The following is a 23,724-nucleotide window of genomic DNA, read 5'->3' as shown; positions in this document are numbered from 1 at the left end:
AAGCAGGAGAATCATTGTGAGTAGCAGAGGTGATGACGGGAGCAAAAGGTTGCAGTGATGTGTGGAAGGGCCGTGAGCCAAGGAGTACAAGTGGCGTCTAGAAGCTGTAAAAGGCGAGGAACAGATTCTCCTCTCTCCCCAGGGGACCAGTCCTGCTGACACTTGGACTTTAGCCCAGCGAGACTGCTTTTGGACTTCTGATCTCCTGAACTTTAAGATAGTACATTTATGTTGTGTTAAGCTACTAAGTTTGGGGTGATTTGTTCCAGCAGCAGTTGAAAATGAATTCAAAGATGAAAGCAGAAATGAATACATAACAGAATGCATTGAGTGCTAGGGTGTGTTCTAGGCAATTTGCATATATGAGCTCATTTACTTCTCACAATAACCTTATGAAACAGGAACTTTTATTGATAAACCGAGGCACTGAAAAGTTACATAACATTTTCAGTAAGGTGATAGATCTATTTAGAGAAATTGAAGAACTGTTTTGTTTTAGAAAACAATGAAATAACTAATCTGTTAAGTTTCATTTGGAAATGAACATAGGTACAGAAGGAATTTAAAGAATCATTGGATTTGCTCAACTCTGATGAAACAAATATGAGAAACTGAATGAATTGGATGATTTTTCTAGGAAAGTTGTTATAACAACCAAGCTTACCGTAGAAGATAGAGAAAATGGAAGCAGAGCAATTACCATAGAAGAAAGAGAAAAACTTGTTAAAGAGAAACCTTCCTTTTTCGCATCCTAATCTACCAGACTTGGGTGACACTGGAGGGGAAATCTACCATAGCTTTATGAACTAGATAATACCAGTGCCGTTTAAACTGGTGGATGGAAAAGAAAAAGAAGGAACAGTTTCAAAAATTTTAAAAGATGCTAGCGAAACTTGGCAAAGATTGTACATTGGAAACTTGATCAATCTCACAAATGAATATCAGTGTAAAAATCCTATAAATATTAGCAGAATCAAAGCTCATTAAGGAGTAATACACCATGGTCAGATATGATTATTTACTAACCCCAGGAATGCGAAGATAGTTCCTTTTGTAAATCACCATATGAATAAATCAAATCAAAAGTCTGATTTTATCACTTATGTAGATTTTGAAAAAATATTTGTTAAAGGATAAAAGGAATATAGATGGCTGTTTGCTCCAAAATGATTAAATCTGTGTGTGTGTGTGTGTGTGTGTGTGTGTGTGTGTATGTGTGTATGTGTCTGTATCCAAAAGCCAGCATCATGATTACTGAGCCAACACCGGAAATATTATCATTAACCAGAATAAAACAGTGATAATCAGTGGCAAGAAGGACTTCAAGAGGAAAGTGTTGCTTGAGGGATGAGTCATTGTTTACCAAGTGAATGAGTGAAAGCCTATTGAAAGGAAAGGGGCCAAGCAGTACAAACATAGTCATGGCGATGTGAAAAAATTGGTGAGTTCAGGGAAGTAATTTTCAGATATGATTTGAGTGGAGTTGATAAAGGGAAGTAGTCATCCCTTTGTATCTGCGGGCTTGGCATCAGTGGATTCAACCAACTGCAGATCAAAAATATTCAAGAAAAAAAGTTACAGAAAGTTCCAAAAAGCAAAACTTGGATTTGTTGCAACTATTTACGTAGCATTTACATTGTATTTACAACTATTTACATAGCACTTGTATTAGGTATTATAAGTAATCTACAGATGATTTAAAGTAAATGGGTTATGTATGTTATATGCAGATACTCCATTTTATATAAGGGACTTGAGCATCCTTGGAATTTGGCATCCCTGGGGGGTCCTGGAACTGATCCCTCAAGGATACAGAAGGATGACTAATTTTATTTATTTATTTATTTATGGTTGCGTTGGGTCTTCCTTACTGTGCGCGGGCTTTCTCTAGTTGCGGCGAGCAGGGGGGGTGGGGTGGGGGTGGGTGGGTGGGGTGGGGGGGTGGGTGGGCTACTCTTCGTTGTGGTGCATGGGCTCCTCATTGCGGTGGCTTCTCTTGTTGCAGAGCACGGGCTCTAGGTGTGCACGCGGGCTCAGTAGTTGTGGCTCACGGGCTCTAGAGTGCAGGCTCAGTAGGTGTGGCTCATTGGCTTAGTTGCTCCACAGCATGTGGGATCTTCCCGGACCAGGGCTCAAACCTGTGTCCCCTGCATTGCATTGGCAGGGGGATTCTTAACCACTTTGCCACCAGGGAAGCCCAGGGATGACTACTTTTTAAAAAGCCTTTCATATTGATTTTAAAAATCAGTATATAGGGCTTCCCTGGTGGTGCAGTCGTTGAGAGTCCGCCTGCCAATGCAGGGGACACGGGTTCGTGCCCCGGTCTGGGAAGATCCCACGTGCCGTGGAGCGGCTGGGCCCGTGAGCCATGGCCGCTGAGCCTGCGCGTCCGGAGCCTGTGCTCCGCAGCGGGAGAGGCCACAACAGTGAGAGGCCCGCGTACCGCAAAAAAAAAAAAAAAAAAAAAAAAAAAAAAATCAGTATATAGTGTTACCTGGAGAAAACCATAATTCAAAAAGATACATGCACCCCAGTGTTCATTGTAGCACTATTTACAATAGCCAGGACATGGTCTGTCAACAGAGGAATGGATAAGGAAGATGTGGTACATATATACAATTAAATATTACTCAGCCATAAAATAGAATGAAATAATGCCATTTGCAGCAACATGGATGGACCTAGGGATTGTCATACTGAGTGAAGTACGGCAGACACAGAAAGACAAATATTTCGCTTATATGTGGAATTGAAGAAAAATGGTACAAATGAACTTATTTACAAAATAGAAGTAGAGTCACAGATGTAGAAAACAACTTATGGTTACCAAGGGATGGGGGGGGAGGGATAAATTGGGAGATTGGGATTGACATATACACACTACTATATATAAAATAGATAACTAATAAGAACCTGCTGTATAGCAGAGGGAACGCTACTCAATATTCTGTAATGGCCTATATGGGAAAAGAATCTAAAAAAAAGTGTATATATGTATATGTATAACTGATTCACTTTGCTGTACACCTAAAACTAACACAATATTATAAATCAACTATAATAAAAATAAAAAAATAAAATCAGTATATAGTGTTGATGAGAGGAACTAATTGGAATTAAGGAAGTTTCCATTGTCCTTGTAAGCTTTGAGAATATATTTTTTGGAAACTCTGATTGCTTGCTTCAGTATCCATGAGCTGCACTTTATCCATGGGTTAGTTCTGAAGTCAGTGGGCAAGGTGACAGGAATGCGTAGTTAAAAGTATCCTTGAGGGCTTCCCTGGTGGCGCAGTGGTTGAGAGTCCACCTGATGATGCAGGGGACACGGGTTCGTGCCCCGGTCCGGGAAGATCCCACATGTCGCGGAGCGGCTGGGCCCGTGAGCCATGGCCGCTGAGCCTGCGCGTCCGGAGCCTGTGCTCCGCAACGGGAGAGGCCACAACAGGGAGAGGCCACAACAGTGAGAGGCCCGCGTACCGCAAAAAAAAAAAAAAAAAAAAGTATCCTTGAAAACCCTTTAAATTTGCTATAAAGAGCAGAATAAAATATTGTCGTCACTAAATTCATTATAGTTTTTCCCCAGCAATGAAACAGGTTTGCTATTTTTCTTTTAATTCAGCACCAAGTGAAATATATTGTCAGATTTTTTAAGAAGCTCTGTTGTATTAAAAATGCATGTCTTTAAATTACTTGGAATCAAACCCAGTGCTGAATAGGTATTGTTGAGTTTGCATAAATTAATCACATGTCAAACTCTGCCACTCTAGCTCTTGTACATAGAGGTTGTACTAGATACTTGCTTTCTCCTCCCTCCCTCCCTCCCTCTCTCCCTCTCTCCCTCTCTCCCTCTCTCCCTCTCTCCCTCTCTCCCTCTCTCCCTCTCTCCCTCCCTCCCTCCCTCCCTCCCTCCCTCCCTCTCTCCCTCTCTCTCTCTCCCCCTCCCTCTCTCTCTTTCTCCCTCTCTCTACCTCCCTCCCTCCCTCTCTCTCCCTCCCTCCTGCCTGCCCTTTATCTCTCTCTCCCCCACAACCTCCCTCCCTCCCTCCCTTCCTCCCTCCCTCCCTCCCTCCCTCTCTTCCTCCCTTCCTCCTTCTCTCCCTCCCTCTCTCTCTCTCCCCCCTCCCTCCCTTCCACCCTCCCTCTTCTCTCTCTCTCTCCCTCTCCCTCTTTCTCTGTCTCTTTCTCTCACTTGCTCACATGCTGACTTTCTCACTCTTTTTTTGCAATAGCCCTTGATTTTGGTTTGGGAGTCCTTTCTTGCCCCAGTCTTGGTTCCTTAGGGACCAAGCAGGACTCCACCTTCCTGTTGCAATGATAAAGTCCGAGACTCAAGCCCAGGCCAGTCAGCAGAGTGTCTTTGCAACAAAGTGATCTGTTCAGAAGTGGGTAGGAAATCTTAAGATGGCCCAATTAAATGGACACTGTGGTGCTACCGGAGGAGGAGGTGGTGGTGGTGTGGGAGTGTGGCCCCCTGTGGTTAGGGCTGAGGAGGCTGGCAGAAATCAGATGGAAGTGGTAACAGCACACGTGGCTGGGCGCGGCTCCTTGTCCTAGGGAGTTGTGCGCGGTCTCTGTGTTCCTAAGGGTTTGGTTCAGCTGGGTGCAGCTTTCTGCATTCGCTTAGTGCCTGGTTGTTTCAGTAAATAAGTTGTATTGGAAAACATCCGTGCCCATTCATTTACTCTTGTCTACGGCTGCTTTTCTTCTACAAAGGCGGAGTTGAGTGACAGAGACCATATGGTTCACAAAACCTAAAATATTTATTATCTGGCCCTTTACAGAAGAAGTTTGTTGGCTCCTAACCTAGTGCTTCTGGCAGATGAAATCATGTATAAGCAAATGCAAAATTCATGCTGTGTGTAAATTGTTCCCTAATATAACAATAACTTTGGAACAAATTTGCCTTTTCAAAGCAAGTATTTTAGCAGAACTGTCTGTACATGAAACCTAAGACTGTAGCCAACATCTGGAGAGACACCTTCCTGACGCCATTTGAACCCCCTGAATGTCTCTGTACCTAAAATGAGAGCAACCTTTAGGTATTTTCAGTCATATGATTCAACAAATTTCTTTTATGTTTAATCCAGTTTCAGTTGCATTTTCTATCCCTTATAATAGAGTTCTCTAGAAAAATATTCTTTTGGAGTAATTTTAGATTTACCAAAAACTTGGAGATAGTATAGAGTTCCCATTTATCCCGTTCCAATTTCTCCTTTTGTTAACATCTTACATTAGTATAGCACATTTGTCACATATAACGAACGAATATTGACACATAATTATTATCTAAGGTTCATATTTTATTTGAATCTTGGTTTCTACCTAATGTTCTTTTTCTGTTCCAGGATACCAGATACCTTTAGTCATCATTTCTTCTTGGGCTCTTCTTGGTTTTGACAGTTCTCAGACTTTCTGCAGTTTTGATGACCGTGACAGTTTTTTTTGTTTTTTTTTTTTGTGCGGCACGCAGGCCTCTCACTGTTGTGGCCTCTCCCGTTGCGGAGCACAGGCTCCGGACCAGCAGGCCCAGCGGCCATGGCTCACGGACCCAGCTGCTCCGCGGCATGTGGGATTTTCCGGGACCGGGGCACGAACCCGCGTCCCCTGCATTGGCAGGCAGACTCTCAACCACTGCACCACCAGGGAAGCCCCGTGACAGTTTTGATTAGTACTGGTAGGTTATTTTGTAGAGTGTCCTCACTTTGAGTTTGTCTGACTTTTTCCTCATCGTTAGACTGGGGTTATGGGATTTTGCGGGGGAGTCCTACTGCAGTTCTCTTTTAAAAATTGCTTCTTGAGCAACAAGCATGGACAAGATAAGATAAATATGAGTTATTGTTCTTCCCTTCAAGATTTTTTAAATTTTTATTTTTTTAAAAAATATTTAAAACATACCTACCTTCCTCTTATAAAACTAGAGTGTGTAGAGTCTCCTTCCCTATCTTTTCCTGCCCTCATTTAATGCCTCATTTATCATTCCTATAGCATCTTCATGTAAGATTTGTCATTTTAGCTATGCAAAGCACTGTGTCTATTTGAAGTAAATCTGTTTTTAAATGGCTTATGTAGGGTTATGAAAATGTTGCACTATTAAAATGTTACCTTTAACATAAAAATTTAATTCAAGATAAGGGAACCTGTCACATTTTTAGGATTTTGGTTTAGTATTTGCATAATGCAGAATTCACCTAATGCAGCTGAAATAGGGCACACTATTTTTGGCATGTCTCGCAGTACGTTACTTAATGTGGGTTACAGGGTACTGGGGTGACGTCTCAGGCTCTCACATCCGTCACTTTTCTCCATTACTGTTACCTGCTGCCAGTTGCAGGAAATTTCAGTGCATTATTAACCTTCTGTCATTTGCCTTTGGCAAGTAGTTCTGACAAATGGAAGATTAAAATTTAGCTGCTATAGGTTTAAACCACATCCTTTGTGTCAATAATACCCAATACCTCCTTGGGTATTTTTCTGGTTTACCTGAAGCAGTGATTTTGTCCGTTTTCAATGAAATGGGAGTTTCATTGAGCTTAGCAGTGTGATCCTGCCTTGGGGACACCTCTTGATTACCCTGTATCTCAATTTGCATCATTTAAATTTCAAATAGCAGCACTTCCAAAGTGAGTCAGAACATTTGAGGCTTAGACAAATGAAAACTCATTGATCTTTTTTTTTTTTTTAAAGATTTTAATTTAAAAAAAAGTTTTTAGTTTTTATTTTTGGCTGTGTTGGGTTTTCTTTGTGGTGCGCAGGCTTCTCCTTGTCGGGGCTTCTCTTGTTGCGGAGCACAGGCTCTATGCGTACGGGCTTCAGTAGTTGTGGCGCGCGGGCTCAGTAATTGTGGCTCTCAGGCTCTAGAGTGCAGCCTCAGTAGTTGTGGCACAAGGGCTTAGTTGCTCCGTGGCATGTGGGATCTTCCCGGACCAGGGATAGAACCCATGTCCCCTGCATTGGCAGGCGGATTCTTACCCACTGCACCACCAGGGAAGTCTCACTCATTGATTCTTTATACTATATTTTATTTGAAATGTGCAGTTATGAAATATAAACCTTTGATGTGGTTTGGAGAATAAAATTCAGATATCATATATATTTTGGGGACAGCTAGGTAAAGGCCAGATAAAAATATAATTTGAGATCCAGATCAGTCATGTTTGGTGGTCCAAATAAGGTTTGTTTATATGTAAAATGAGCAATTTTTTTGCCCCCAAACTAAAACTTTTTGTCTTTTTGTAAGTATTCTGGATCACAAATATTCAACTACAATTACTTAAGTACATAACATGTTATGAAGTTTCCTAGAACATTGTATGTAAGCATACTTTGCTCTAATTGCCATCTAGAATGTTGACAGTTGTACTACCTTATGTACTGTAGTAGCTGTAAGATTCTACCAACTGTGGTGGATTCATATGAGCATTTAAATAAGAAATATTAATGGAGAAATAGTGTACATTATGTTGAGGCAAATTAAGCAGTATGGTTAGTAATGGTTAGTATGGTAGTATTGGTTAGCCTTAACGAGAATAATTTGCCTCAGTAGATAGAAGAACTCCAAAATAAAGAAGTCCAAAGGTTGTCAGAGCTCTGAGCCAAGAAATGACAACTTCCTACCTGTCATATATTACAAATACCATGTTTTTCCTTCCATTTCCCACAATGAGGGACTTATTTGTATATCAGGCAACTGGTTAGAGGGTATAGTTGATAGTTATGTTACTATTTCACTCATTTTCCAGCCTCTCAGTAACCACATACATCTCATGAACAACCTTCATATTTGAATTGATAAATTCTGAGTTACAGGATTAAAAAGTGGTATTCGTACAGTTTTAATACTCTTCATTTAGGAATGCTGTTTCTTTCACTTGGATTATTGACCATTTCAGAAAGTAAAAGCATATCATTTGGGGGGCTTAATTTTTGTTCTTATTGCTCTCTTATGTGAATACCTGATCGTTATACAGCTGGGCTGTCGGATAAATAGAATCAACTGAAGAACTTCAAATGCAAATTCTAGAATTTGGTCTCCGGAAATACAGTAGGTCTGTGTGTGTGTGGGGGGAACCTGTCTTTTTTAAAGCTACTCATGTAATTCTGATGCCTAGTGGTACATGTTTGTGTAGTTCTCTTACGTACCTTTGAGGAGCGCCTGCATTTGGTTTATATGGAAGGCACTGAGATGGGTAGGGAATGAATAACTGTTCTGTTGTGTTAGGTGTCCAGTAGTTGTGATGGTAGCAGTTTTATTTTGTAGTAAAACTCTAATGGGCCATAACGGAGTATGTAGTAAATATTGATAGGGTTGTTTTTTTTTTTTTTGCGGTACGCGGGCCTCTCACTGTTGTGGCCTCTCCCGTTGCGGAGCACAGGCTCCAGATGCGCAGGCTCAGCGGCCATGGCTCACGGGCCCAGCCGCTCCGCGGCATGTGGGATCCTCCCGGACCGGGGCACGAACCTGTGTCCCCTGCATCGGCAGGTGGACTCTCGACCACTGTGCCACCAGGGAAGCCCTGATACCGTTTTTAAAACATTATTTTTTATACAGTTGTTTTTGCAGTAATGTGTAAAAATATGGTTGCACAAATCACTCAAAATCTATACAGCTTTATATCCAGAGCACTAATAAAAGCAATAACGATCCTAATAATAGCACAGTTAAGAAGATATGTCAAATTTTGAATAGGTAAAGAAATATTACAGTTAAGTTAGGATTTTACCTTTTGATTAGTTAATTAAAAATTTTTTTTGAGCTGTGCCACGTGGCATCTTAGTTCCCCAACCAGGGATCCAACCCATGCCCTCTGCAGTGGAAGCGCGGAGTCCTAACCAGTGGACCACCAGGGAAGTCCTAGGATTTTACCTTTTAAATAGGGTGATGGTTGCTTGATAGAAAGTGGTGGAATGAAGGGTTGAGACTGCTGATAACAGAGACAAAGGCCAAGTACACCAAAAGGAGGAAGCACCGTGCAAAAAGCCCAAGACATAGGATGGGACCAAATTGAACCAGCAACAAAGTGGTACGAGTGGGCATCGTGTGCAGTCCACTGATCCCTGTATTTTACCGCCACATTCACCCGTGTAGAGAACTTTGTGTTAAACTGAACGTACCTGGCTGAAAAACTTAATGTGTGGGAAAAATCGTCACATATAATCTGAGTTAGGTTGACACATTCCCCTACTTACCAACCTCATATGAACTAATTCGTGTTACAGAAATGTGTTGTAGCAGAAGAGATCATACTTGGTGACCGTTTTGGGGGCATGACTTCGTGGTTAAGTGCATAATCTCAGGCTCCCTCCACCCTGGTGTCCCTTGGGCAAATCACTTTACCTCTTTATGCCTGTTTCTCTTGTAGTTTTAAAGTATTTTGCAAGTGTTTTTGAAAGTGTTATGGGAAAGCAGAAAGAATACTTTGGACTGGGAAATAATTTGAAATTTCTTGGTGGAGGAGATGTTTTACCTCTTCCTTCTCAAATAACCCAAGAGGTTAATACCACTTATAAATTGTGTGACTTTGGGCAAGCCTCAGTTTCCTCATATGTAATTCAGAGACAGTGTTCTGATCACACCATCTCATCAGAATTAATATGAGATACTATGTGAAAATTTACCATATAGAAAGGTAGAAAAAGGAAACATGCATTTCTGGAGTTAAGTTTACTAACTGACTTCAGAGTAGATGGTCTTCAAGATTTCTTCTAGCTTTGAAAATACTGGAATCTCTGAAACTTCTTTAAGTTCTAATAGTTGTTGCCAGTTCTCTGTGTTCTCTGACACAAATGTTTCTCTGGCCCTTCATCCTTTTCAGCCTTAAGTAGCCACTGGCCAAATTCTTCTTTACTATCATGTCATAGACTAGACATTTGCACCAGATACTCATTCAGGCGAATGTTCCTAATTTCATAGAAGATTGCCTAAGAAAAATATCAATAACAACATAAGAATTACCCGCATATTGATTCACAACCTGTGTCCACACAGTTGAGCATTCTGTCACTTTGGTGTCATTTGCAGAATGTTTTGAGGAAGGGTATTGATACCCTTACTGATAGCCCCAGATATTCTGGTTAATGATTTACATCTATTTCATCCGTTAATTTTTAAGGGATTAAGACAGAGTTTACTTTTTGCCTTCCTCCTTTTTCCCCTCATATTGCCTTAGCTGATCAGAGACTTCATTTCATCCAGCTCTTCCTCCCTCCCTCCCCCTCTCTAAAACTAATTTTTTTGTGTGTGTTGCTGATTTCAACTAAATTAAGTTCTCATTAAAATAATTTTCACCTTAAGGTTTGAATGCTCAACAAGCTTGACCCTCTCAAAGATAATTTGCTTTTCAAATGGTTGTTCATCAAAATAAATCTCTAAATAGTTTATGAGTCATTGTTCCTAATGAGTGTGTGCATATCCTTGAACTGTTTTGGGGCAGAAAAAAGGATTGAGAATCCTCTGTTTTAAAGCCACACTTGGAGAAATAGCTTCAGTTTTTTCCTTGGAAAACAATTCTGTTAAGTGACCATACTTTACTGTTTGTTTATTTCCTGTGTTACACCTGTTGTTATTAAGCTCTTTAATGTTAGACTGTATAGTTATTGAAAGATTATAATAAATTCACTTCTCAGTGCTTTTTCTTATAAATTTAGTCTTCTAAAATCTGTTATTTCAGATGTAAAATTCCCACCCTTCACTTGGTTTAGTTTCTTTTAGTCACTTGTTATTTGCTTTGAAATATGTCAGAGTGCTTTGAAAACAGTAAACTACTGTAATAGTCTAAGGTGGTATTTTTGTTTTGCTGGTATCTACTTTGTATTTTATATTTGAAAATGACAGAATGGGTGATGATACTTACTGGCTGGTTGTTCAACTGGCAGAAAAACCAGTGCATGGTGAATTGTCTTTTCCATTTGTTCACTTAAGAATGCCTTGTTAGTTTGTGGATATAGTTGCTATTTGTAGAATCTTTCACTGTTTTAGTAGTTCTTTGACTTAGAGATTCTGATAGACTGGCCAGATAGTTAACAATGTTTTCTTGGGTGGCAGGGAATGGGGAGGAGATTTGTCTAGTTCTCCTTGGCAAACCTGTGTTACTTGATACAAACAGGTTGGATTTCCAAGCTCATGAAGGTTTATTAATGTTTACCGTCTGTGTTAATTATATCATGAATCCATGTTTTCTCAGATATGCAGCCTGTTATAGATATATCTTTGATCTCTTGATTCCTGCTCATCATTTAATATCAAATGTTTGAGTTGATGAACTAGGTTTAATATACTAGAGTGGGTAAGTCCTGCATTTCACCTGTTTTCACGTAATTGATCATTTATTCCAGTATATCAATTGTTCCTTTTCCTGCTCAAAGAGGAGTGATTATGTTTCTGTCCTTTAAGAATATTTCATAGTTCACACAGCTTTTGTGTTGTCCTAAAGTATAGAAACTAATTAGTGACAGACATACTGGGTAAAGTCTTGGTATTAGTCATAGATTGTTCAGGTGTGTGCAGGTATTGCCATTGTCCTTAGCAGATTGTGTAGGAGGACATAAAATGTCATAGATGATAGTAGAGGATGCAAGAGCCCTTGGAGGTTAGAAGTTAAACAACAGTTGAAACTTCTTAATGTGCTGTACCTTGGTTAGCTACCCCACTATGCCTGGTTAAGTCATGCAAGAATATATTATCTATGGCCCTTTGGTTACTTTTGTCTTTGCATTTTGTATCATTTTACCATTTTGCTGTTCATTTGATTAATGTTTATTTTAGAAGGCTGGTAGGTAAGGCAAAAAACATGAAACTAAAGCATTCAATGTAGCTTTTAGGAATTAATGCCTGTAAAGGAAATAAGAGAGCTAGAGGAACTGGTAGAACAGCACTGTTGGGATAGATATAATCAACAAGGCCTGGAATGCTAGAGGTTATACAGGACCTGATTTCTTCAACAAATATGTGACAAAAAAAGGAGGAGAGGAAGCCCTTAAATCTCAAGATTATTAACTAAATTATTAACTAAAAACTTATTAACTAAAATGTCCTGTGTGGGCTTTCTGATTCAAACAAACCAACTGTTTAAAAAACAGGTTTGTAACAATTGGAAAACTTTGTACACTGCACTGGGTATTTGTGATATTTCTTCAGGTGAGATAGTGATATTTTAGTAATTTATAAAGGAGCCCTTATGAGAATTTTGATTTCTCTTCTGAAGGAGTTTAACATATTTTTAGTAGATCCTAAACCTAGATTCATGAAACATCTTTCTTTTAAGTATACCTTCCATTTTTTTAGCATCTTTTATTTACACATGTTGTGTTCCATAGGTGCTTTATGTATAGTTTTATCTAATCACTTTGATTGCAATATGATTGGGCATGTTTATTTTGTTCAGATGAGGAAATTGCACTTCAGAGATCTTAAGTAAATTGCCCAAGTTCATATGCGTAATAAGTGGCATGGAAGGAATTTGAATTATCTGAGCTTCATTAAATTAAAAAAATCCAACTTTATTTCTAAAATGGAAACCATGGACTCAAAAGTAGTACTGTTGTTTTCAGTTGCTTTGTATATTTAACTTGAATACTACTTGTAATAGTGAAACAGTAGCTTAATGAATTGTATATCAGTAAGCACCAAGTTAATTGAGTTTCTAAACATACTTATCTTACCACAAAGGTATAGTGATATAATTTGAGGATTCTGAATTGACACTTAAAAACAGCTTTATTGGGCTTCCCTGGTGGCGCAGTGGTTGAGAATCTGCCTGCCAATGCAGGGGACGAGGGTTCGAGCCCTGGTCCAGGAAGATTCCCACATGCGGCGGAGCAACTAAGCCCGTGCGTCACAACTACTGAGCCTGCGCGCCTAGAGCCCATGCTCCGCAAAACAGAAGCCATCGCAATGAGAAGCCCGCACACCGCAACGAAGAGTGGCCCCTGCTCGCCACAACTAGAGAAAGCCTGCGCGCAGCAACAAAGACCCAGCACAGCCAAAAATAAATAAATAAATGCATTAAAAAAATTAAAAAGAAACTTTATTATTTTGCAAGTACTGTCTCATTTTATGAGACATCATAAAATGTACTTTGTATTCATTATATCTTTTGAAAATATCATGTGAAAAGCACCACAGATTATAATGTTAATGTCTGGTGCTAGCAAAAACAGAAGAAATAGGCAAATAGTCAATTCTTAATGTGTCATTCAAATTTAAACATAAATCTGTATCTTTTAAAGAACTACCTATATTAAGTTCATTTTGCTTTTCTATTATATTTTACTCTTTAAGAGATTCACTTTAGTGTTATTCTGCAATTTCTAAAATTTAGCAGGACAAATTTCTATAACAAAGGATAATGGGAAAAATGCCTGTTTCCTGAAATAAATTTAAATGAGCAGGTAGGAACTTAGTTCTCCTTTCTAGGAAAATAAAGTTGAAGAATTATTGATATCTGATTTAAAGTAAGTATATTTATTTAAAATCAGAGTAATGTACCTCAGATTAATATTTAGAAATGTGGGTTTAACATCTATTACTTGAGGATAGGATGATTGTGACGAGCAAAAGGCTTATCATTTTATAAGCAGTTAAATGTTCTGTAATACTCGTCATTGTTGACTCCCACCCACCTTTATTCTTGCCACCCTCTCTGGGTGATAGCACTGGAGAAGGCAGAATAAGATAAGTAGCAGGCTGCTAAAATTACTTGTCTCGTATCAGCATATAGTAGAGTGATCTGTTCAGGTTAGAATACCAGGAGGTAAACAGTAGATTGAAGACATTTGATTTGTTGACATTTTTTCAATGTAGTTTGGTGGGAGAATCTCTAATAAGTTAATGCAATACCCTGAGATTTGCAAGTATGCAGGCTTAGTATAACTCTTTTCTTGGGGGGTGGGTATAGCCCTAATTTTTCCCCCTAGTGATTTTATCCTAGTACCTTCTAGACTTCCCCAGACCTTCCTTGGAGATGGAGATCATTTGCGTTCTCCCCTGATTATTATTCATTAAATGTACATTTAGCATTTTTCTTTTTGCAATATTGTTAACATTAGGAGGAAGTCTAGTTAAGCAGTAACCAGACGTATTGTACAGACAGTTTTTTTGCCAAGACCACAATTTTCTAGAGCCCTAAATTTGTAAAAGTGATATGGCCTTCTTCTGTATCTTGCTGACTATGGCATATTCAGTAAAAATTCTAGCTCAAGAAATATTTCCTTTAATTCACCATTATGTTAAAGAATACGAAACTTTCATTATCTTTACAAGACCTTTTTACCAAATCAGTTGTGGCATAATTAATCCTTAATCCATAATTAATCCTATACTTTTACGTGAATTAACTGTGGTCCACTTCCTTCCTTTAGTCCTATAGATTTTCTCAGATGGAAATACTGTTTTACTATCCAGTGGTCATTTAAAAAGATGATTGATTCTGTTAAGTTTTTATTACTTTTAACCAGTATATTCCTTTAACCACTACATGCATTTGTTGTATTTTAGTGACCTTTAGCTTGTTGCTAGAAGAATTAAACCTTGTTTCAGACTTTATTGTTAAGAATTATACAGTTTTGATTTATTTTATCTGTAGATTGAAAAAAAAAATGAGTAGTCCCTCAGACCAGTGAGATGGTTGCTTAGCCAGTGAGGATTTCCTGAGATCCTTAGCTTTTAACATGTCTCATAAAGCAAGTGTTTTGTTATTTATTGAGTCAGCCAGTGGAATGCTTAAGTTTAGTGCAGCTTGCTCGTTCTGTGTGCCAGTGTCAAGGTAGATGCAGAGTTCTCTGCAGCCTCTGACTACTTTAATTTCACTTGCTAGAATATGTTAATGCTGCTACCGTGGCTTTTTTTTTTTTTTTTTTTTCTTTGAGCAAGAGCACCTGGAGCTCTTGAGTACTGGAACAGGGTATTCCTGGGTTGGATTTTGTGAATTTTTGAAAAGGGAAACGAAGTGGTTTATGAATTTGTTACAGTCTTTACACTTATAGTATGGGCATTAGATTTCTTTGATGGGGTGAAAGTACCATGGATTTTGGTTCTTCATAGGTTGGGATAGGAAATATATTTATACAGGAGGGATTAAATTTATATTAACTCTTGATGTGTAGGTTTATTTCATGATTCTCAGATCCTGATATGTAAAGAATCTCTGTTTAATATTCTTAGTTATTTAGGCCAGATACTTGTTTTTGCTTTTCTCCTTTGCTATTTTTCTTGTTTTCATTCTCCACTTTAGATTTATCTTGGTTTGTATAACAGTGTTGCCTTATTTATGCACATTGCCTTTGTGTTCCCTATGCTAAGGACCTAAACTTTTCAGTCATTCACTCATATGTATTTATTCGTTTAACATCATTGATTTCTATGGTATATTGAGATGGAAACTTAGCATTCAACTATTCAAGGGAAGAAACTGGATTAGATCTTTTAATTCATGAAGTTAATTTCTTTAAAACTAAAAAATGAAATAGAGAATACATTCTTATATTAAAAATTAAAAATTGTGGATAAATTTAAAGATGAAAGTAAGAATTGCCCACAGTTTTTTTTTTGTTTTTTTTTTTTTTGTGGTACGCGGGCCTCTCACTGTTGTGACCTCTCCCCTTGCGGAGCACAGGCTCCGGATGCGCAGGCTCAGCGGCCATGGCTCACAGGCCCAGCCGCTCCGTGGCATGTGGGATCTTCCCGGACCGGGGCACGAACCCGTGTCCCCTGCATCGGCAGGCGGACTCTCAACCACTGCGCCACCAGGGAAGCCCCTAGTTCTAATTTTTGATTTTGCATCCTTCACATTCATAAAAGGGATTCAAGTAATTAGAAAACAGCCTCTTAATTTAGTTGAGATTGGTTTTTTATTTATTAGATTACTACTCTCTTCTTAATAATGGTAAAAATTACAGAGTGATAAGCCAAACATTTGCAGATTAAAATATTTTATTCCTCAGTTTTTATATAATCACAACAACAAAAACATTTTATGGCTTCAGTGATGAAGATGAGGATGATGGCTGTCATTTCTGGGAGGGTCTCATCTATACTGTGCAATATGATAATTACATGCATCATTTCTAATCCGTGCACTAACCTTACAAGGTTGTTATTCCTCTTTTAGAGATTACCAAACTGAGATGCAATTTAAGGTACTTGCCCGAAACCATACTATCTATAAACAGTATAGTTGAGATTTGAGCCCATGTCCGTTTGACTTCAAAATACTTGCACTTCTATTGAAACTGTTTTTTCCCCCCAGGTTTTATACACAGCTTTTTGAAACGGAACTTTTTATTTCATGAATATATTCTTGTGATAGGGATGACATATTCAGATAGCCATTTTTTGGGGAAATTTTATTTAGTTCTTTGAACAGTTCAGAGTTAGAGCTGTCCTTGAATACAAGTTTCTAATGAAGCAAAGTCTTCTCTAACATCAAATGTTCCATTTTCTAACCAAGTAGACCAAGCTTGTCCACAGAATGCTTCACAGCTATGACTCTACACATAGATATACCAAATGGACTCTTCAGAAAATTATGTATTCTAAACATGGGTAGTGTGTGTCTGAGTGTAATGTATCCATGTGTATCAAATAATTGTATAAGAAAAATTAAGCAAGAATCCTTCTAAAATATTTCCAGTGACTGAAGATTTTCCTCTAATGTTCAAATGCCATCCATCATTAACCATTCTTACACTATGTATTCATTCTAAATTTTAGTGGATTTATATCTTTAAATTGTTTTCCTCTTGGAAAAAAAATGCATTCTACTTTGGGACTCTTCAACTGTTGCTAAGAATGCTTTTCCTGCAGGGATTAGGAACTTCTCTTTCCCTCAGCTTCCTTACCTCTTGGTCAGTAGAAGATGAAGAATCAACTGGTTCTAAACTACTGATGATGACTCCCCGGGTTTAGGTCAGAGACTTGTGCTCTAAGAAGCTTGCTGTGGAAGTGGAGTCTGGTCAGGTTTTAAGCCAATCAGGAAAAAGGGTTAAAGCCACCCTGCAGGAACGGCCTGCAGGAACGGCCAGTCCCTCACTCAGCTTCTGGTGACCTTGGGACTGACTCTGCTTGGTTCCTGTCCTGCCTCCCTGCTATTCATTATCTTTTGTTTTTTCTACATTTTCATAAGCTATCAAAGAAGGGAACAGAAAAAACACATGTTGATTCTGAAGTTAAAAACATTTTTTTTAAAACTTCTAATAGCACAGTCAAAACTGTGAGAACAAGTGTTGGGAGGTCTGCTTGGTGTATAAGTCAGGTTGGGAGGGGAGGAGGCTCTCGCTGCAGCAGGGGTGCAGGACAGGGAGGTAGGGTTCTGGTGTGGCAGCAGAACTAGAAGAGGCTTCCTGAGTGATCTGACGTTAGTCAGGCTGCCCATAGTGTGCTGTGTACAAATTCTGCTTACAGATCACTTTTTCCTGTTTTGAAAGGGCTTGAGGAAGGGAGGTAATCAACCATGAGAGTGAAAGAGCAAAAGAAATAATTAAAAGGAAAGGTAAGTAGGATTCATGAAAACACAGGATTTTTTTTGCCAGATTGCCCTACATAGAGGTTATACCAATGTATATTTCCACCAACAGTGTATATTTATTGTCCCACATCTTCGAAACAGCTTGTTAAAACTTTTAAAAATCTTTGCCTGGTAGATAAAAAAAAATCTTGTTTTTTTGCATTTTTATTATGAGTGAAGTTAAATACTTTTTTTTACGTTTTAAGATTCTTTCATATTTTTCTATTATTATTCTTTTTATGCCCTTTGCCTAGTTATCTTTTGGGTTGTTGGGTTTTAAAGAGTTATAGGCACTTTTTTAATATATTAAGGAAATTAACCCATTGTGATATGTTCCAAATATCTTTTCTTAATTAATTACATTTTACTTTATTCACAATTAAAAACTTTTTTTTTGGTTAGGGAAGATTTTAAAATTTGTATGTAGTAAAGTGCATCAGTCTTTTGTGGTTTCAGGGCTTCTTAAAATTATACTTAGAAAGGACTTCCTCGCTGTGAGGTGATAAAAGCTTTCCCATGATTTTCTTTTATGGTTTTCTCTTTACATTTAAATCTTTGATCCATTGGGAATTTATTTCAGTGGATGGAATGAGGAAGGGATTAAATTTAATTTCATCTCTTTGGAATCTTTGGAAAATGATAGGGGATTTATGGTATAGAGAGATCTCAATAATCCTTTAATTTTTTTTTATAGTTATTCAGGCCAAAATTTCTCTGGATTTGTCTTGAGTGAAAATCATTAGACTAGTTTGCAAGATATCTCTGTATAAATTGTTCAGGAGTTTTTCCAGTGTAGCTACTCTCAAGAACAGTTTGTTTTCCAGATTTGTTCCCAGACCTGATAGCAAATTTCAGTTTCTAGCAGGAATACATGTAATGACCACATAGTCCATGGATTAAAACTGTATAATTTTTGAAGCAACAAGATTAAAACAGTAACACATAATGTAAATTGTAGTTTTGTAGAAAGGAAAAAGTATCATATAAACAAAGCCAGCTAGAGGGTTAATTTCCCTTATTTTCAAATATGAAAATTCAAGGGTATCCCAGTGGATGCCTTTTAAAATTTCATCTGGTCAGATTTAATGTAAAACCAGGCTCGGCAGTGTTTGGCTGCTCGGTAAAGGGCAGACGCCCATGCATGGGTGACATGTCAGTGGTTGGTACCAGCGTGCCTGTTTTTTAAGTAACAGTTATGTTGTTGCCAGTGTTGTAGATGCTATACTTTTCACTCATTTCCCAGCGAGTCATTTTATTGCTGCGCTAGGCATCTGCAGTTTAGCACCTGCAGTTTAAGTTGTGTGTAAAAATGTTGCATGCTTTTATTTGCCGTAATTGTCAGCATCTGTTAACTTATGATACTTACTTTTTTTTTCTTTAGAAAGCTATGGACAAGCCTGGCTGCTGTGTCCCACTTTGGATACTTGAGCAAAGGTGTATGTGGCAGTTATTATTGTGGGGAAGGAAAGATGGATGTAATACTAGAAGGCATGAGGTTGGGCAGGTCCCTAGACCATGCTTGTCTTCTCTATAAATTGTGATCCTCCCTACCTCTGAGATCTGTAACTGTGCCTCCCATTGTGCTTGGCCCAGGAGACCTTTTCATGCAGTGTTATCCTTTCTAGTTTTTAGTTGACCTTTCTTAAATCTGAGATAGAGCTTTTAAGTTTCATTAGGTCCCATTTGTTTATTTTTGTTTTTATTTTGATTACTCTGGGAGACGGATCTAAAAAGATGTTGCTGTGATTTATGCCAGAGAGTGTTCTGCCTGTGTTTTCCTCTAAGGATTTTATAGTATCTGGTCTTACATTTCGATCTTTAATGCATTTTGAGTTTATTTTTGTATGTGGTATTAGAGAATGTTCTAATTTCATTCTTTACATGTAGCTGTCCAGTTTTCCTAGTACCAGTTATTGAAGAGACTGTATTTTCTCCATTGTATATTCTTGTCTCCTTTGAGGAAATCGTAAACAAAACAAAAAGACAACCTACAGAATAGGAGAAAATATTTGCAAATGATGCATCCGGCAAGGGATTAATTTCCAAAATATACAAATAGCTCATACAGCTCAATATCAAACAACAAAAAAAACCCAATAAAAAAATGGGCAGAAGACCTAAATAGACATTTCTCTGAAGAAAACATACAGATGGCCAACAGGCAAATGAAAAAAATGCTCAACATCACTAATTATTAGAGAAATACAAATCAAAACTACAATGAGTTGTCACCTCACTCTAGTCAGAATGGCCATCATCAGAAAGTCTACAAATAATAAATGCTGGAGACAATGTGGAGAAAGAGGAACCTTCCTGCACTGTTGGTGGGAATGTAAATTGGTGCAGTCACTGTGGAGAACAGTATGGAGGTTCCTTTAAAAATCAAAAACAGAGTTACCGTATGATCCTGTAGTTCCACCTCTGGACATATATCTGGAGAAAACTATAATTTGAAAAGAAATTATAGAAAACTATAATTCGAAAAGATACATGCACCCAGTGTTCAGAGCAGCACTATTTACAATAGCCAAGACACAGAAGCAACCTAAATGTCCATCGACAGATGAATGGATAAAGATGTGGTACATATATACAATGGAATATTATTCAGCCATTAAAAAAGAACAAAATAATGCCATTTGCAGCAACATGGATGGACCTAGAGATTATCATACTAAGTGAAGAAAGAGAAAGACAAATATCATACAATATCACCTATATGTGGAATCTAAAAAAAAAAAAAGGATACAAATGAACTTATTTACAAAAGAGAAATAAACCCACAGACATAGAAAACAAATTTATGGTTACCAAAGGGGAAGGAGCAGGGGGAGGGATAAATTAGGAGGTTGGGATTAACATATACACACTATTACATATAAAATAGATAACCAACAAGGACCTACTGTGTAGCACCGGGAACTATTCTCAATAATTTTGTAATAACCTATAAGAGAAAAGAATCTGAAAAAGACTGTACACACACACACACACACACACACGTATAACTGAATCACTGTGCTGTATACCTGAAACTAACACAACATTGTAAATTAACTATACTTCAATTAAAAAAAAGTCTGAGAGAAAAAAGGATGTAAGTAAGAGAAGTCTGCATCTTGGAAACTTCTATTTTTTAACTTATTAGTTGGAAAGTTTGAGAAGAGAGGAATAGTTATTAAATGAATAATAATTAGTGAAAACTCACCTTCATTTGGGTTCTGCATTTGGTTATGTAGGTCACAGAGCCTAAGGCAGTGGGAGGGGTCTGGTGTCACAGGTGTAGCAGTCTGACACAGTGAGGGTGCTTCATGGGATTTCCTGTCTTTGCCTCACCTGCAATTAACCTAGCACATAATAAACTTCGGCCCAGCATGATCACATATCACTGGTGCCTCAGCTGCACACCTGTGTGTACATCAGTAGAGCTGAACAGCCTGAAAACTGCTGTTCTTTAGTCCATGGCTTGAGGTTTAAATTTTTGAAGTACAAGATGGAAACAGAAAGTGAGGGTAGCCCTTCAGGAGATGACAGTGTCTTTTTGTTGGATTCAGAAGTTATAACCCAGGTGACTGACAATGAAGAGGGAGAAAGCGAAGAAGATTTCAGGTAATTATGGAATTTGCTGTCAGTTCTCCCTCTCTCACCTTTGTCCCTCTGTCCACATTCTTCACTTGTGCTACCCAGCCCTCCCGTCCTCTTTGTTTTAATCTCTTTTCCAGTAAGACTTCTTTTCTCTGGGGGAAGGTTTGGAGCTGAAGAGGACAGGTTTCTAGTTGTACGTAGCACTCTTCATTCCACAACTTGTCCTGAGCTTGTAAAAGGCATTTTAAATGACTTGTTAGAACACCAGGAAGAGAAGGTGTTAGACAGGTTTTGTAGTAGCATTTCAGGAATTTCAGGTAGAGACTGAACTACTACCCCTTCGTATATCTGATTTGTGCCTAACAGATGTGATTTGGATTTGAATCTAATAGATTTTTCTTCTTCTTTTTCTTGGAATATGTTCCTGTGTGTGTGTGTGTGTGTGTGTGTGTGTGTGTATGCATGTATGTGTGTATGGCTGCTTTTGTTGCCTTATTCATGTGTATGAAACATTTTGATTAAGTACAAATTAATTGTTTCATGAATCAAAGCCTTCTGACCTTATATCTCACTCCCCTTATAGCTCCCCTGCCCCCCGCCCTGGCAAATCTCTCTTGGTTTGATTTCTAGCTGTAACTTCAAAATTGAAGTGTTTGAGAATGCCTCCTGATTAAGCAGCTCTCCAAGTTTCTTTCATTGGTGAAGAAAGAGGTCTCACCCAACTTGTAGACACAGTGCCATTTGTGTATTAATTGTGTTGTGCTGTTACAAATTTTAGGAGACTTTATTCTGGCTTTTCTTTCTCAACAGGGTTAGCAAATTAATTCTTTTGGAGGTATTAAAAAAAAACCCTTGAAGTTTGTACTGCATATTATCACTGTCAGCCACATGGGCAATTAAACATATTTTACAGTCTTATCTATGAGTAATTGGGTAGGAGAACAGATCATTCTTTTCATCAGATCTTGTCTTTTAGTGTTCAAAGAGTCTTTCCTTTCTCAAGTTAAAGGATTTCTTTATCTACCGATTTTATTTTTAAAGTCTAGGTTAAATGACAGAAGAGATTGAATATTAGGAACTCTTGATAACCCACACTAAATTTGTTAATCAGTGGTTAAAATGAATAAGAAGTATGTTTTACATTTTAAAGAATAATTCAGTGTTCAAAGTATGAAAATGAACTATTTTATTAACATATGAAATTCTTTTTTTGTGTCAGCCTTCTCATTCTCTCCATAGTTTTATTTTAACCTTTCTTTTTTTTTTTTAATATTTATTTATTTGGCTGCTCCAGGTCTTAGTTGTGGCACACGGGATCTTTTAGTTGCAGCATGCAGGCTCTTAGTTGTGGCATGCGGGATCTAGTTCCCTGACCAGGGATTGAACCTGGGCCTTCTGCATTGGGAGCTCAGAGTCTTAACTGCTGGACCATGAGGGAAGTCCCTAGCCTTTCTTATTTGAGTAAAGCTACTTCTCTCCCAAGGTGTGCTGATGCGTCACATATTGCATAGTTTTAAATATGGTCAGTGTGTCATGAACAATTAGTAGGAATGAGGTATTTATTATGTTTGTGTTAAAACTGGCCTGGTGTTAAAATTGTGGAAGTTATTTTGACATATTTGTCAAAGGAAGAAACAACCTGGACTTTGTTGTTGTGATAGATTTGGTACTGTGATCCTCCATTTACTTGTGAGGCAACAGGAGGCTGTCTGGGATTTTCTTTTTTTGTTTGTTTGTTTTGTTTTTTTGAGGTACGCGGGCCTCACTGTTGTGGCTTCTCCCGTTGCGGAGCACAGGCTCCGGATGCGCAGGCTCAGCGGCCATGGCTCATGGGCCCAGCCGCTCCGCGGCATGTGGGATCTTCCTGGACCGGGGCACGAATCCGTGTCCCCTGCATCGGCAGGCGGACTCTCAACCACTGCGCCACCAAGGAAGCCCTGGGATTTTCTTTTGACATTTCAGTTTAAAAGCAAATCTGTGTAAGATTGAGCTTTTCTTTTCCTTAGGACTATGTCACCACGTTTTCATCCTGAGAAACTGAGCTAGTGTATGCATTGTCTTAGGAAACTGTGGTACTTTAGGGCATTTGTCTGTTTACAATATTATTTCATAGCTGAATGTTACCATGACTCTCCCAAGCCAAATATGTCTTTGAGATTTGATCTTATTTTATTTATAAGTGCAACAGAGAGATCAAGGTAAGGCCACATTCCATGTAGTGTTTCTCACCTCTTCAGCAGTCAGACATAAGGGAATGTGGCAGCAGAGTGCTTGCACGATGTTCACAGTGGCTTTCCAGCTGAAACGCCTTGCAGGAAAAAGTGTGTGTGGGTGTTGAAGGTGGTGAGGGGTGGATAGTGGGGGTTGCAGCTGTAACCTTGGGAGAACCAGTGATAGATTCAGTGCTGTATATGAGAGTTGTTTCTGTAAAGTCAATTAGATAGTTAAAAATATATATAGAAAAGTTTTATGTGTTTCTTTAAAATCTGTGCTAATACACATTAAGCAAACTGTCATTATGGTTACATACTCATTAATTTCCATGCATGCACACACACAGAATAAGGGCAGAAGATTGAGTGCTCTTCTTTTTCTCTGAATAGCTTCTGAGCTGGGTTTTAAATTCATTCTTAACAGAATA

At 38.4% G+C, this 23,724-nt stretch overlaps 1 protein-coding gene across 7 annotated transcripts in view; it reads left to right on the top strand.

The window, feature by feature from the left end:
* The window catches only part of ARHGAP32 (Rho GTPase activating protein 32), a 269,441-nt gene that overhangs the window by 70,162 nt on the left and 175,555 nt on the right, over positions 1–23,724 (top strand). For 3 of the 7 annotated variants that reach the window (XM_089915808.1, XM_089915807.1, XM_089915806.1), the window contains exon 1: positions 20,636–21,107. The exons of 1 other annotated variant lie outside the window; for it this stretch is intronic. In XM_089915808.1, coding sequence (XP_089771934.1) covers positions 20,992–21,107 — 116 coding nt within the window. In that variant the 5' untranslated portion in view covers positions 20,636–20,991. Of the gene's footprint in view, positions 1–20,634; positions 21,108–23,724 lie in introns of those variants that run through there. 3 more of the 7 variants (XM_089915810.1, XM_022556267.3, XM_089915809.1) reach the window with 2 other exon arrangements.

This window comes from Delphinapterus leucas, chromosome 7 (assembly GCF_059928025.1).
Source record: "Delphinapterus leucas isolate spDelLeu-1000000601 "Yukka" chromosome 7, BTC_Dleu_Yukka2, whole genome shotgun sequence".
Taxonomy (NCBI): domain Eukaryota; kingdom Metazoa; phylum Chordata; class Mammalia; order Artiodactyla; family Monodontidae; genus Delphinapterus; species Delphinapterus leucas.
The sequence above is the reverse complement of the archived record's forward strand: the minus strand, read 5'-3'. Positions and strand labels throughout refer to the sequence as shown.